The 14,109-nt window shown below is 36.3% G+C and overlaps 2 protein-coding genes across 2 annotated transcripts; both read right to left on the bottom strand.

Moving 5' to 3' along the window:
* Positions 1 to 5,877: 5,877 nt before the first annotated feature.
* LOC135430881 (uncharacterized) lies at positions 5,878 to 6,446 on the bottom strand. Its single transcript, XM_064685704.1, has one exon. The coding sequence runs from the start codon at positions 6,288 to 6,290 to the stop codon at positions 6,075 to 6,077; it is 216 nt and encodes a 71-aa protein (XP_064541774.1). The 5' UTR covers positions 6,291 to 6,446; the 3' UTR covers positions 5,878 to 6,074.
* A 4,269-nt stretch (positions 6,447 to 10,715) lies between these two features.
* On the bottom strand, positions 10,716 to 14,018 carry LOC135432083 (kinesin-related protein 10). Its single transcript, XM_064687559.1, has 4 exons — positions 13,733 to 14,018; positions 12,259 to 12,369; positions 11,763 to 12,191; positions 10,716 to 11,044 (listed from the first exon to the last, which is right to left on the bottom strand). The coding sequence occupies exons 1-4, from the start codon at positions 13,907 to 13,909 to the stop codon at positions 10,895 to 10,897; spliced, it is 867 nt and encodes a 288-aa protein (XP_064543629.1). The 5' UTR covers positions 13,910 to 14,018; the 3' UTR covers positions 10,716 to 10,894.
* Between the last annotated feature and the right edge of the window lie 91 nt (positions 14,019 to 14,109).

Genomic DNA, 14,109 nt, shown 5'->3' with positions numbered 1-14,109 from the left:
AGTCGTAGCTTCGGCTAGCCGAAGCTTGAATACCCTTGCGAGTGAAACGAAGCGAATTTCCCGTGTCCGATTGCAACTAAATGCAACTAGTATATATGCTAGCTACCCTCGGCTCCAACTAGACTAGTTCGCATATCGAAAGGGTATCTCATAGTGTGCAGTCAGGCAACGTCTATTTAAGCGTATATATACCATATGCATATATGCCGCTATATAATCGCAATCTAAATGTTCAATTATTATTGATTTGCTAAAAATTTGTCTCTCAACTCTTCCCGTACAAGTATATCTATATATATACATATACATATATAGAAAGATAGTGTATATCTAGTTATATAATATATATATAGTATATATATCTGAGTGTACAACAACAATATCTCTACTTATTATGCGATTCATTCAAAAGTACTAGCAAAGTCGTTAAATAAGAATGCATTTTTTCAAAAACGTCTACGTGTGAATTGATTAAACCCCTATATACATATATACCATACATATGTATATACATATATATAACATACATTTTATCAAATATATATATATACCGATACGTATATACATACTATATATACATACTATATATATATATAGGTACATGTCGAGCAGCGGAAGCATTTTTTATATAACAAGCAAAGCGCGTGCGACGCCCCCCCCGCTCCCCCGCCCCCTGCAGAGCTATGTATGGGTGTGTGTGTGTGTGTGTGTGTGTGCGCGCGTTTGTGTGTGTGCATTAAAATGTTTTTGAAGTAAAATTTAATTTACACAAGACTGACGCTAAAAAAAAAAACATAATTAAAAAATATATTAAAACAAACGAAAATAACTAAAAAAAAAAAAAAAAAAAAGTGTTTACGAATTTTTCAAATGCCACACACAGGCAACAACCGAGGGGGGTGGCAGAGGGGGTTTGGGGAGGGGGGGGGATAGTTGAAAATTTGATTTGGAATTGGTTTTTTTTTGTTTCCTTCGGGCAAGTCGCGAGCGCGTTTTATATATATATATATATGGTTATAGAAATGGAAAACCTGAGATATATATATAAATATATGTGTATATTATATATATATATATATTTATATTTACAACAATGGTACAGAACAAAACATAAATATACAGTGTTATTTTTATGATATTGTACTTATTAGTCGAATCGCAAAATGAAAGGCAGCATCAAATTTTCAATTGATTAAAGATATCAAAAATAATAATGATATTATAATAGAGCAATATTATGATAGTGAAAAAAAGCATACACAGAAGAAAATGTGATTGATAAATACACACACAACCAACACACACTCTCACACACACACACACACACACACACTCAGACACATTCATGTCATTTCGCAGCTGTCGTTATTATATATTGTAAGAGTGAATAATGAATTGAATACTGATTGAATCATTGAATCAATTGAATCAACATGCATATGAATTATAGCGAATTAGCGAATCAAGATTTAGCTGAGAAATACATACAACAAAATACAATAAACAACGTGCAACGAACTCTACAACAAATAGAAGAGAATAGCTGAGAATAGCTGAGAATAGTTGAGAATAGCTGAGAATAGTTGAGAGAAGAGTAGATAAGAAAAACACACTCACAGGTGCATTACATTAGAGCGAGATAGCTGTAATAGAGCGATTCACAGTTTAGGGCTAGAATTCGTATTTGTATTAAACGTTGTTTAGTTTTAGTTCGAATAACAATAGATCCTACCACCCCCCCCTCCCCCCTCAAAAATCCAGAAAGTTTCATTTTTTGCTTTTGATATAAAACACACGTTCTTTTTTGGATCATTACTGTGTCAGCGAAAGCATTTTTGAGAACCTTCTACACACAGATTTAGTATATATATATACAAGACAATTTCGATATCGTATCAATTTCGGGTCTGGCAACAACAACAACAACAACAACAACAACAACAACTACAACAAACATATGGCAAATGGTGAAAGCAACGAGAAAGGCAAAAAAAACTATGATTTGAGTGTTGGAAAACGCGTGTTTTTTCTTTCATGTTGCGTCGGAATGCATAGAAAAATATTTAAACGATATTAGTATATATATATATATATAAACAAATATAGAACATATAAATTGTAGCTAAAAATGGTTTCAAGTAAACGAAAAACAATTGTTGTTGAGTATTTTTAGTCATATACGAAAACCAAAATATATATGGAATTTATTAACACTGGTTTTTTCTAGGTGAACCATTTAGTTGCATATATATTTTTTTTAACTGAAATATTTCGTTTGCCTTCTGCTGACAAATTAAGTGCAAAATTCTGCAAACGATTAAATTGAATTTTCCTCTCCCATTTTCCACCTAAATCAAAGCGAATATTTCCTTAGCCTGAATTTGTATTTAGAAATTGCAAACTGTGCAGCTGAAGCAAATTTGCAAACTACATCTTAGATACATAGCTGAAGATACACACACACACACACACACACACGCACACACACATGTTAGGCGCCCAGTTAAAAGTAGCAAAGATTAGCTAAAGGAAAAACTTCTAGATAAATGATAACTTTTAGCTAAAAAAAACACACGAAGATAACAAATATTGAAATGTATCCAAATTCTTCCGTACAACAAATCGAAAAGCTCTAGCTAAAAATTTACCACACGATAAGAGTCTATATATACAACAACTACAACTACAACAACTACAAACACATAAGATATACATATATATATATAGAGTATTAATACGAGCAGCATAAAGTAGAGCGACATGAAATACGTAATACATATGAGAAATTCAGCCCAACACTTGCATACAATAAAAGACACAGATCAAGTTCAGGTTTAGGTTCTGGTTTAAACACAAAATTATAAAAAGAAAAAATAATAATAATAATACAAATATCATCATAAATATACAAACTGTCTAAAAGATCTAGAAGAGCAAAAGGAATAATAATAATAATAATAAACAAAGGTATTACAATTTTGAGCTGCAATATTTTTTAATCAAAAACCAAAAAGTAAACAAAAAAAATGATATATATTATATATTATGAATACAAATATTACAAATAATTATTAATATATATTTTTCTCTTTTGAGATCAACGAAATGCAAACTGTTTTCGATGTGTGAATTGAGTTAGGCAAAAAAAGAAAAGAAAATATACTTATAAAAAAAGAAAGAGAAAAGAAAATGTGGCATAGAAAAACAAATATAGAAAAACATATTCCAAGCATCAAAAACCAAAGAAAATTAAAAGAAAAAAGAAATCTTCAAAAAACTAAAAAAAAAAGACGTCAAACATTTTGTGTGTACTTTTTCCGTGGTTTTTATGTGTACAAGTCAAAAACTTCCGTGTGCAAAATAAATAAATAATTAATAAAAAAAACTACACTACAACTACACTACACAACAAAAGCAAAGCCAGACACTAAGCCCAACTGAAATTGTCAAATATGAAATCTATATGAATATATATTTAGATAACTATTATATATATATACATATATATATATATATATATATATTATACATGTGTGCAAATTATTCAAAATACATCAAATATGATGCCGAAAAAAAAAACATAAAAGGTCTCTATATACATACATATATTTAGTAACAATTATAAAGAAAGGTTAAAGGTTAAAGGTTAAAGAAAAAAAAAATACGGATACGTAGTACAACGGCAAGCGAAATATGAAGTATAAAGCAAAAACATATTAAATTAAAAGAAAACAAACAAAAATATGGAAAAGTCTAAACTTAAGGAAAGGCAAAAAATAATTATTTATAAAGGCTGTAATTTTAAGTAAACGATTAAAATACGATACTTAAAAACGGAAAAATAATTAAAAAAAAACCAGAAAAATAAACGTAAAAAAACGTAAACACATTTCACCCACGACAAGAAGAATTATATTAACTAAATGCTAAATACTATACAAATTAAGTACGATCGATATCTAAAAGGAAATTATAAAACCTAAACGTAAAGGCAACACAAACACACAACATACATAACGACGGTAAATACATACAAACAAAATCAGACAGCAAAAAAAAATGGAGTAAACAAACCATAAATAAAGAAATCCGACAAACATAAATAAATGATATATATGAGAGAACTCAATGTATGTAATAATTATAAAACTAAATAAAAATACATAAATAATTAAAAAGGAATTTCAAGTGAGTTTTATATGATATTAACGTGAATTGACTGTGTAACAAGAGGTTCTAGTCGGGAGCTCCCGACTAGGGGATACCCTGAACTGAAAACACATTTTCTTTCGTGTTTCTTAGCCGATCTTGATGAAATTTTCAGTAGTAGATCTTATTGTACTATAAAATATTCGTGTATTCTCAAAATGACAATTGCATTTAAATTGTGGCTTAATTAGGTAGGCAATAGCTATAAAATGAAAGATTATTGATATATATATACTTTTCCAGAAGCTACATGTCAAGTTTGGTGACTCTAGCTCTTATTATTTACCAAAATTGCTCAAAAAACAGGATTTCGATATCGATTTTTATCGATTACTTGGAAACGGGGCAAGTTATCGAATATCGGAAACAAACTCGAACTGCGCGGGGACATTATACCCTGTTTACCTCTTTTTAATGGGTTCAGGGTATAAAAAGTCGAGTTTAATTAATCTTGAATTTTTTAACTCAAGACAAGCTCTAATAATACCTTGGAAGAGAATAATGTTGGAATCGGCAAGTTTTATACATTTTTTATAAATAGTTCAATGTGCCTTCTGCTAGCTCAGTCGGAGAGAATTTTTGGTATCAATAAAGGATGTAAGACCTATAAAGATTGATGTTCGGTTCGTTTGAAGCTACATTTCGCCTGAATCCATTGAAAATGGGTAAAAAGGGCAAATGTATTTAAAAGGCAGAAGAAAGCACCTTCGACCCCATAGAGTATATATGTATATATATTCTTTATCAAAATCAATAGCCGAGTCGATCTAGCCATGTCCGTCTGTCTGTCCGTCTTTCCATCTGTCCGTCCCTCTGTATATATAAATGCTTCGATCTCAGAACCTGTTAGAGCTACAGACTTGAAATTTGGAACGTAGGTCCACCTAGTGTCCGCGCAGCACGAGCTTGTTTCCGATAATCGATAACTTGCCACGTGTCCACGAAATCGTTTAAAATCGATATCGAAATCAGGTTTTTTGATCAAATGTCTTAGGTTTAACTGCCCCCAAATTTAACATAAAGTTTCTGGAATAGTATACACAGATCAATAATCTTTCATTTTCTAGCAACTGCAAACGTTTATGTCTGAATTCTTACGAGATTAAAAATGTGAGAAAAATCGTATCATATGGAATACTATATATATATATATATATATATAATAGGAGTACTGTATAAAACGACATTGTGGGAAGAATCGGTCGAGAAATAAGTTTTTTTTTCTTAACAATTTTATTAGTTTTTCAATACAGTATGAGAATTACGAACTTTACTATTTTGGTCAACTCAACTCACCGTAAGAAAAATACCAAAATGGGCATTTAATCTTCATTCTTCCGAATATTTAACCCAGTTTTCACTTATTTTCCGCCCATTGTCAACATATCAATTCACTGTGAAAAAGAAGACACTTTTGCTTCCTTATTCAAAATAGTATTTCGTAGTATTTAGCTAAGAAAATTGTGATTCGAAGCGGGTTTCTTTTCAAGTTCACATCACACACAGCCTATCTAACTGTGTCAGATCCATTGATTTAGCCCGATCGTGGCATGCTTTGATGTCATGTTCGTCAGCCCAATGGGATGGATGACGCATAAGCGTGAGACCCCCTATCAGCAGTGCCCAGTACCTAGCCCCAGTTTCCATTGAGTAATGCAAACAAATGAGTATTTTTTTCTTTTCATTTTATTTTTGTTTTGGTTTTTGTTTTGTTTTTGGGTTTTTAATGTGAGGGCATCGCCTCACGGCAGCTCAACTTTGGTGCTAACAATAAATACAACTAGTAAAAAAAAATTTATATATATATATGTATAATGCGTGAATATAGGAACTACATTATTAAAGGGGGCGTGGCAGCTGTTTAGCTACTCTTTGCTGATGAAGCTGCGATTCGATCTCTGCATTCGCACGCTTTGCGGCGCCTTTTGGCTGCGATCAAATTCACAGGTCTTTTTGGTCTTCAGCATGCGGGAATCGGGTCCGGCGGAGGTCCTCCAATAGACCGTCTGTACGGCATTGCGTCCGACTATGAAGCGCGACGTCGAGCCAACCAGATAATTCACTTTGTTTGCCGCCGACATATTTTTGTGCTGGATTTGTTGTAAGTACTTGGAGTAGCTATCACAGTTGGGTTGCGTTTCTATAGAGCAGGCTCTATAGGGGTTGTTTGGTATTTTTTGTGGTATTTTTGCAGTATTTTCGTGGTATTTTTGCGGTATTTTTGCTTAGAGCATTTGTCGCGCTTGACTAAGAAAACGTTTCTGTTGAGCTGACAGGCCGCAGCAGCTGCTTTTATAGCACGACTTCTTATCGCCTTTTTGTTGGATTTGTGTCTAGTCCGGTTATCGCTTGTAAGTTGACTTAATTTTTTTTTTTTGTAGCTCTATCAACGCTTTGATGATGGCTATATTAATTGATTAGTTTATGGAATGGGACTCGTGCAACTGCGACACAGTTTTTCTGTTTATATTTTGCCTCAATGAACAGGTGCCTGTTGCACTGCTGCAAACTTCCATGTGCGCAGCTCAAAGTGCAAAGTGCAAAGTCGTCATCCTCTATACTATATATATTCAATTTCTATTTAAATATATATATATATTTTTGATATATATACAGCTTGAATGTATAGGGTATGGCTGACGTAAGCGTCGCACGGTTGACACAATTTACGCACAGCGACAATTCATGCGATTTGTCAATCGCCTAGCTAAAGCTAATGGAAGCTGTTTGACGTATTCAAAGAGCTATCAACAAATCTTTCTATCTATCTATCAATAAATCTACAATCTAACAGTCTGTCTATCTCATCCAATAACTCAAGACCCAACTGCAGCTACTTTATACATGCTAAATATGCTGTTTATACCCCAAGATCCATACTAGCTTTACGGCTATGTGTCATCCCTTTGCCGACCTTTTACGACCTACAACTCGCAAGTGCCTATATGTAGACCAGAGCACGTTTTAATCGACAGGTATATATGTATTTGATATATTAGTCAGACCCGACCGACTTCCGTATATGTACTCCCTTCGAAATATGCGCAATAATGCAAAGTATCCTCTAGAAAGCTTTTAAGCCCAAAGACTAGAAGTCATTATTATATATAATAGGATATTCTTAGATTCTCTATATGTGCAGGTTTGCTTTTGGTACTTTTGATCAAGCTCCAGCGCAAAACAAATCAATCAGTTCCAGTCGAAATATCAAAAGCAAACAAGTTTTTTCGCAGTCGCAAATATTATTAAACACCAGGCGAACAGAAATGCAGAGCAGGCAGCTGCATAAATAATTCCAGTGCTGCCCAGCGCCAATTTAATAATTTTCAATGCTGCCAACGCCTATTGGTTTCCAGGTGTTACCCAGCGCCAATCACTTTCGAAGTGCTATCCAGCTCCTAACGTTCTTTAAGTCCTGCCCAGTGCCAAAAGGTTATGAAGTGCTTCCCAGCTTCAAAAATTAAAAGAATTAAGTTGGTACCAGGCAGCACTTAGTAACGTATTGGCGCTGGGCAGTACTTCAAAACTAATTGTAAGCGCTGGGCAGCACCTGGAATAATTAATTGGTGATAGGCAGCACTGAAAATAATTAAATTGACTAAGAAACTGGCAGCACTGAAAGTTATTGAATTGGCGCAGAGCAGCACTGAAAATAATTTTTAATGCAGCTACCTGTTGCTAATTTCTGTTCGCCTGTTTGTAAATAAACTAGTAGAGATGTTTGCTGGATATTCCAGTTTGTTAGAAAATTAAATGGAGAGGCCTTTGTGAGTACTCCCCAAGGGAGCCATCCTTGTGGGCGTATTATGGCAACTCCTATATTTGTGATAGTGTTCCAACCAGCTCTTACCAATTGTGAATTGTATTTCCAAAGCGATTTCTATTGTATGATCTATGTACAAGAGTCACCTCAGCTGATCAATCTATGGAAGCGCAGACAGCTTATCTATCGATGCCAAGCAAGACCTTTATCTTTTGAAGTGTATTCTCTTCTTGATATATGGAGACGGGGCCCTACTACATTGCCAGACTTTAAGACTTCTATTTATAAGTAGAGCCCATCCAAGTGCACTCCACTGATGCCCTAAGGGCACATCCTGTTGTTGACCCAAGTCAGTCAAGAGAGCCCACCTATAGATGACCGCGATTTGCACCAGCTGTTCGCAGCGTGTTCGAACTTTAGGTATTTCTTGGTTGACAATATGTACATATATATATATATATAACTGTGCATGAGCCGTCAACGTGTGACGTTGTCTTTGTTTTTGTTTGCTTTTTTTTTTCTTATCAACAAATGCATTCAAAGGGGAGGCGCTGCTTAGTCAATCTAAGAAGAAAAAAAAAACATTAATAAATAAAAAGCACACAATTGTAAAAAAAACTATAAAAAGCGTGCGCTCAAAAGGCTGAAGAGCAAACAATAATAATAATAAAAATAATAATGCAATAATAAATAATAAGCAACAACAACAAATGCAGGCACTTCAAGTTCAAGGGTGGAACCCCTCGAAGGGATGGAATCGTATTTGAGTGTGTAGGGGTTTCGGCGACCTGATAAGAGATAAGCGTCGGCACGTTGTCTCGCAATGCTTTGGCACTGTGCAACCGGTCAAAAGATTCCAATCATAATTTTGGACAAAACTTTCCAGCCGCCGCTTGTTTACGAATCGTTAGCGGAAAGTGAACCATCCAATAATGCCCACTCATATTTTCGGGACTGATAAGCGTCGCCGAGTCGGAGAACTTTGAAGCGGGCGCAACGCTCGCACTTTTACTAACACCCCCCAAAAAAAAAAAACAAAAGTATAACAAGTAAGAGGTTCTAGTTGGGAGTTCCCGACTAGGGGATACCCTGAACCCTCTGAAAGATAATTGATATATATATACTATATATACTATACTATATAAACAGGATTTCGATATCGATTTTTATCGATTTCTTGGAAACGGGGCAAGTTATCGATTATCGGAAACAAACTCAATCTGCGCGGGCACTAGGAGGACCTACACCTAAAATTTCAAGTCCCTAGCTCTTATAGGTTACGAGATCCTTGCGTTCATACATACGGACAGACAGACAGACGGACATGGATAGATCGACTCGGCTGTTGATGCTGATCAAGACTATATATACTTTATGGGGCTTGGAGATGCTTCCTTCTGCCTGTTACATACATTTGCACAAATACATTATACCCCTGTTTAGCCATTTTCAATGGGTTCAGGGTATAAAAAGAAATTATCAAGACAAAGTCAAAAACAAGCATAAAACTCGCCAGACTACCGCCAACAATCGCGTGTTCCGTCCACGATAAGATATATATTTCTCCCGGATCCGAATCTAGCCCAAAACTTGCCAACATTTGCGATAAGATCAACTGGGGAAAGGTTTTGCATTTGTTGCCGCAGATTTGATTAAGGTAATATGCTTGTTGCCATGGCCATAAATCTTATATACTATTTATATCTTAGTAAACAAATGAAAGACGCGAGAGTGACTGACTGCGCGATACCCTGCACTCAACTTTTATACATGCAGGTAGATAAAAAGATTGATTATTTTATAATTCAGATTGACTCTTATATAACTGATATATTTATTGCTCGAAAGTTATTTAAATTTTTGGTCATAAATATGACATTCATTTACAAACAAAAACTCAAGGGGCTTACATCAAATTACAATATTTTTAATCCTCAGTGCAGCTGGGAAAGGGTATTCAAAACTTGAGGTATACAAAAATCTGAAAATTTGATCTTTCTAGCTTGATTAATCTCAGAGATATGCTGAAAAAAACGGGTGCTGGGTAGCCATATTTATCGGGAAACGGAAATAAGTTATCGATAAATGGATATAAAGTTGGCCTGCTCTAGAAAACTCGCTATAGTAACTGATATCGACAAAGGGATAGACGATAAAGTTATCGATAATCGATAATCGATAAGGCTTCTCTAGAAAACTCGTTAAAGTATTTGATATCGTCAAAGGGATAAACGATAAAGTTATCGATAAATTTAAATAAGGCTTCTCTAGAAAACTCGATAAAGTATTTGATATCGTCAAAGGGATAAAGGAGAGATAGATGTGAATACGAAAAGAAATTATGCCCCGCCTGTTGCAAACCTTTTCTCAGCAGCGATATACCCCGTATCTTCAATGATTAGTGGGTATAAAAACTGTGCTAAACATGGAACCAGCAGGGTTCGCATCTCAGGTTGTAGTAAAGTCCCAGCTAAAAAAACATAGAATTCGTTTTGATAAGCGACAAATAATATGAATAATATTCTGATTAATGTGAAATTGTTGGAATTTTCTATTCGAATTTGCGTTGCCTACTTTTTGGCCAGCGTGGGAATTAATTATGAACGGAATACAAACTTAGAAACAATGTTTGTCTCGAGTTGATAATTGAATTAAAAGCGCATTTAACGCCTACACGTATCTAGCCTAAGCCAAGACAGCCGGACGAGAGGAGAGGAGAGCAGGGAGGGCGGTAAGAGAGGGGCCAAATAACTAATTGAGTTTAATTGAGGAGACAAAAGCAATTAAGGCACCGAATCTAAGCAATTGGTTAGACGTGCTGCAACTAGATGCCGTATTGCCCGAGAGTTAAACGCTTAAGTAAGTCGATTATGCATAAATTAAACATAGAGTATGGCTGGAATGTGATTCCTACGCTGCGACTCACTGGCGACGCCCCCAGGCGGCGATTAGCGGCAACAACAGCAGCGCGACAAGGCCAACGCCCATACGTCCGGCCCCGTTGCAGACCTTGCGTATGGTCTCCGTGTAGAGGCCACGGCGGGAGAGCATGCTGCGTATGCTGCGCAGCTCCTAGGAAGAGGAATGAGAAAGGAAAGGTGGGTCAATATTTTTTTAAGAAGTGATAAAGTTACGACTGCACAATACTCTGTTCATAGAATGATTAGAGGCGAAGGATGGATCGTAATGGCTTTTGAGTACGTGACTGTAAAACTGTTAACCCAAAAGGCAGTGGCTGTCAAACTATCATCTAAAGCAATAAAGAAGGCAGAGGTGAGCTTTAAATGATCCATGCTTAATCTTTCTGCCATATTTGGCATATCTTGTTGTGACTCTAAAACTGTCGCAGATGAATAATTTTGATAGTTTCTTAGTTTCGATCTTTGCGTAGGTCGGCTTATTTTCGACACACTTTTTTTTCATTTTCATGGATCGGAATATTTTTGAAACGAAAATTAAACGAAAGATTCCTATTTGGCATATCTTAATGTGACTCTAAAACTGTGGCAGATACAAAATTTTGTTTCTTAGCTTCGATCTTTGCGTAGATCATGGAAAAAGGAGTCCACTTACTTTCGACACACAATTTTTTTTTTCATTCTCAAGGATCGGAAAAGATTCCTAATCAACTTTTCATTGAATCCAGATCCTAAATTGCGGATCAAGTTAATAAGCTTGCCTTCAGACAGACAAACGGACATTGCACGGACAACTAATATAGCCGCTTTGCCACTTGTGAACAGAGTATGCCAGGCAATTGGCAAATTGGTTGACTGATGATGATGCTCACATCGGTGCTGAGGCCCAGGCGATTGCGTGTCAGCACAACCGTATAAATGGAGCTCTTGACGTCGTTGCCGCAGAAGGTCAGCACCAGATGATCGTTGACCGCTTTGACCACCTGGACGGTGCCCGTGAACTGTGTATAGGTGTTCAGTGTGACCAGAGAGCCGCGCTGATCGCCAATATTCGACCATTGGCCCGGTGCATCTGTCGTATAGTTGAAGGTATATTCCAGATTGTTGTCCCGCTCGCTCCACACCAACCGCAGAAATCGCGTCCTGTGCGAATTCTGTGAATTCTGACGCACATACTCGTCGTTGTCTCCGTATTGGGGCGTGGTCGAGATGTGTCTATAATTGTTTTGATTTTGATTCTGATTGCGATTGTTGTAGTTGCGATAATTGTTGTTGTTGTTGTAGATATTGCTGTTGTGCATCTGAAAGCAAAGCAAAACAACAATTTCTCATAAATCTCTCACTTTTTCGACTTGGACTCGGACTCACCTGCTGCGTCACATCGGTCAGATGAATTATAACGCACGAATCGTATTCGTAGACGCCGGGAAAATCTTGACTATGCATTATGATCTCGCTGCCATACCACAGGCCCATTATCTGTATAAAGTCAAGTTGATGTATATAAAACTGCGCTCAATTTATTTATATATTATATTTATATACACAAGGAATCACTTCTAAAACGAACAATTCTACGGCACGTCGAATTTTAAATACCCTTTTATAAATGTGATTTCTGGTTTTGCAAATATGTGAGCAGAATATTAAGGCTCGAAAGAGCTTGGTGAAAACATCCTGAAATCACTTTGACATACAGAAATTCACTTTTGACTGTTTCTTCCTACAGAGCTATATCATATGGTAACCCGATATTGATTAGATATGTCTCATATATGGGAAAGACAGTGTCATGTCATGTCATGTCATGTCATGTTATCTTGAAAAAACAAAAAGTTTCTCATACAAAAATATAATGACCAATCCTCATGTCAGCTTTATGATATTGATGTCCGATCCGGCCGTCTCCGATATATATGCGGTCTGCCGGAGTAAGACCTTTGTAAAATTTCATGATGGAAGATTTTAAAGAGAGAGACTCGTTTGCACAGACAGTCGAAAATAACTCGGTTATTCTTCCAGGCGTTACACATTTGATGTGAAAATTATAGCAGCCTTTGAAAGGGTATAAAAACATGTCACCATGAAATACATCCGCAAGTGCTTTGATATGCTGTTGCACCAGGTGTCGGTTCTAAGAAAAACCATCCAATACCCTCGACTTCAATTTGGCAACTTCTATTTTTCTAGTTCTACTCCAACTGCCTTTAACTGCGTACATTTAGATTTTACAATAATTCAATTATAATTGAACAAGTTAAAGTCATGTAGATATAGATGTATACTATATATATGCAGATACATCGGGCTCGTCAATTTCGATTTGCATGCGAGTCACGTACTCGGACTGCCGCAATTATTAGCCCGCATGCAGACGGACGGACAGACGGACAGACGGACGGACGGGCTGACTAAACGATTCACTCGCTGATCGGCTGGCTGAGTGTCTGGGAAGACGACCCAGCGTTGACATATGCCCTTAAGTTAAAGGGGTTAATTAGCACAAATCAGCCCTAATTGGATTAGTTGTCAACATAAGTTCGAGCCGGGAATTCCAAGTTTTTCATTACGAAGAACCATATCTGGAGCAGAATCTGTTGCGCGAAATTCGAACCTGAATCCAGTACTCAAAAAAAAAAACGTTTGCCTATAACTATACCTAATCTTTTTCGAATAATACAAATATGTAAATATAAATACAACAGGATTCGAAACAAAAGGATCCAAATGGATAAAAAGTTTCCTGATCCAAAACGTGGGTGGTGCTCCGAAAAAAAAACCCCAGCAAGAGACAATTCATAGAATGTACACCTAAAATCTCGAATCCGTGCTGCCATCTCACCTGTTCCAGATCCACCGAATGCTGTGGATTAACATTCACGCAACGCATTGCCGCATTAATACGTTCGGTGCTGGTGGCGCCATCCATTGATCCAAATACATTATGATCTAAATTATTTCCGGCGCAGTGTGACCAGCAGACGCTAAAGATCACAAAATATGCAAATTTCATAAGCATGGTAACTCGCGGGCTATCACTGTGTATGTGTGTGCGGTGTGTGTGAGCGCTTTTGATAAGGCTTGAACCGTGGATGCAGACAACGAGCGAACTGCGCTTAATGAAATGCCGGAATCAACTGCCAGCTAAAACGAGCGAAGGCAAAGCTACAGCCAGCGAGAGAGAGGAAGAGAGAGATTGAACGAAAGAGAGCAGAACAA

This window comes from Drosophila montana, unplaced genomic scaffold (genome assembly GCF_035044405.1).
Source record: "Drosophila montana isolate Dmon_TW-CO22-7 unplaced genomic scaffold, ASM3504440v1 contig_1455_1, whole genome shotgun sequence".
NCBI classification, from domain to species: Eukaryota; Metazoa; Arthropoda; class Insecta; order Diptera; family Drosophilidae; genus Drosophila; species Drosophila montana.
This window is presented reverse-complemented; position numbering and strand designations above follow the sequence as displayed.

What these genes read in the sequence shown, in the direction of transcription:
- LOC135430881 (XM_064685704.1), bottom strand. Translation starts at nt 6,290, where the DNA reads ATGTCGGCGGCAAACAAAGTGAATTATCTGGTTGGCTCGACGTCGCGC.
- LOC135432083 (XM_064687559.1), bottom strand. Translation starts at nt 13,909, where the DNA reads ATGCTTATGAAATTTGCATATTTTGTGATCTTTAGCGTCTGCTGGTCA. An exon ending in TGACCGATGTGACGCAGCAG is followed by an intron (nt 12,192 to 12,258) that starts GTGAGTCCGAGT and finishes CTTTGCTTTCAG; the next exon opens with ATGCACAACAGCAATATCTA. An exon ending in GCCTGGGCCTCAGCACCGAT is followed by an intron (nt 11,045 to 11,762) that starts GTGAGCATCATC and finishes TCCTCTTCCTAG; the next exon opens with GAGCTGCGCAGCATACGCAG.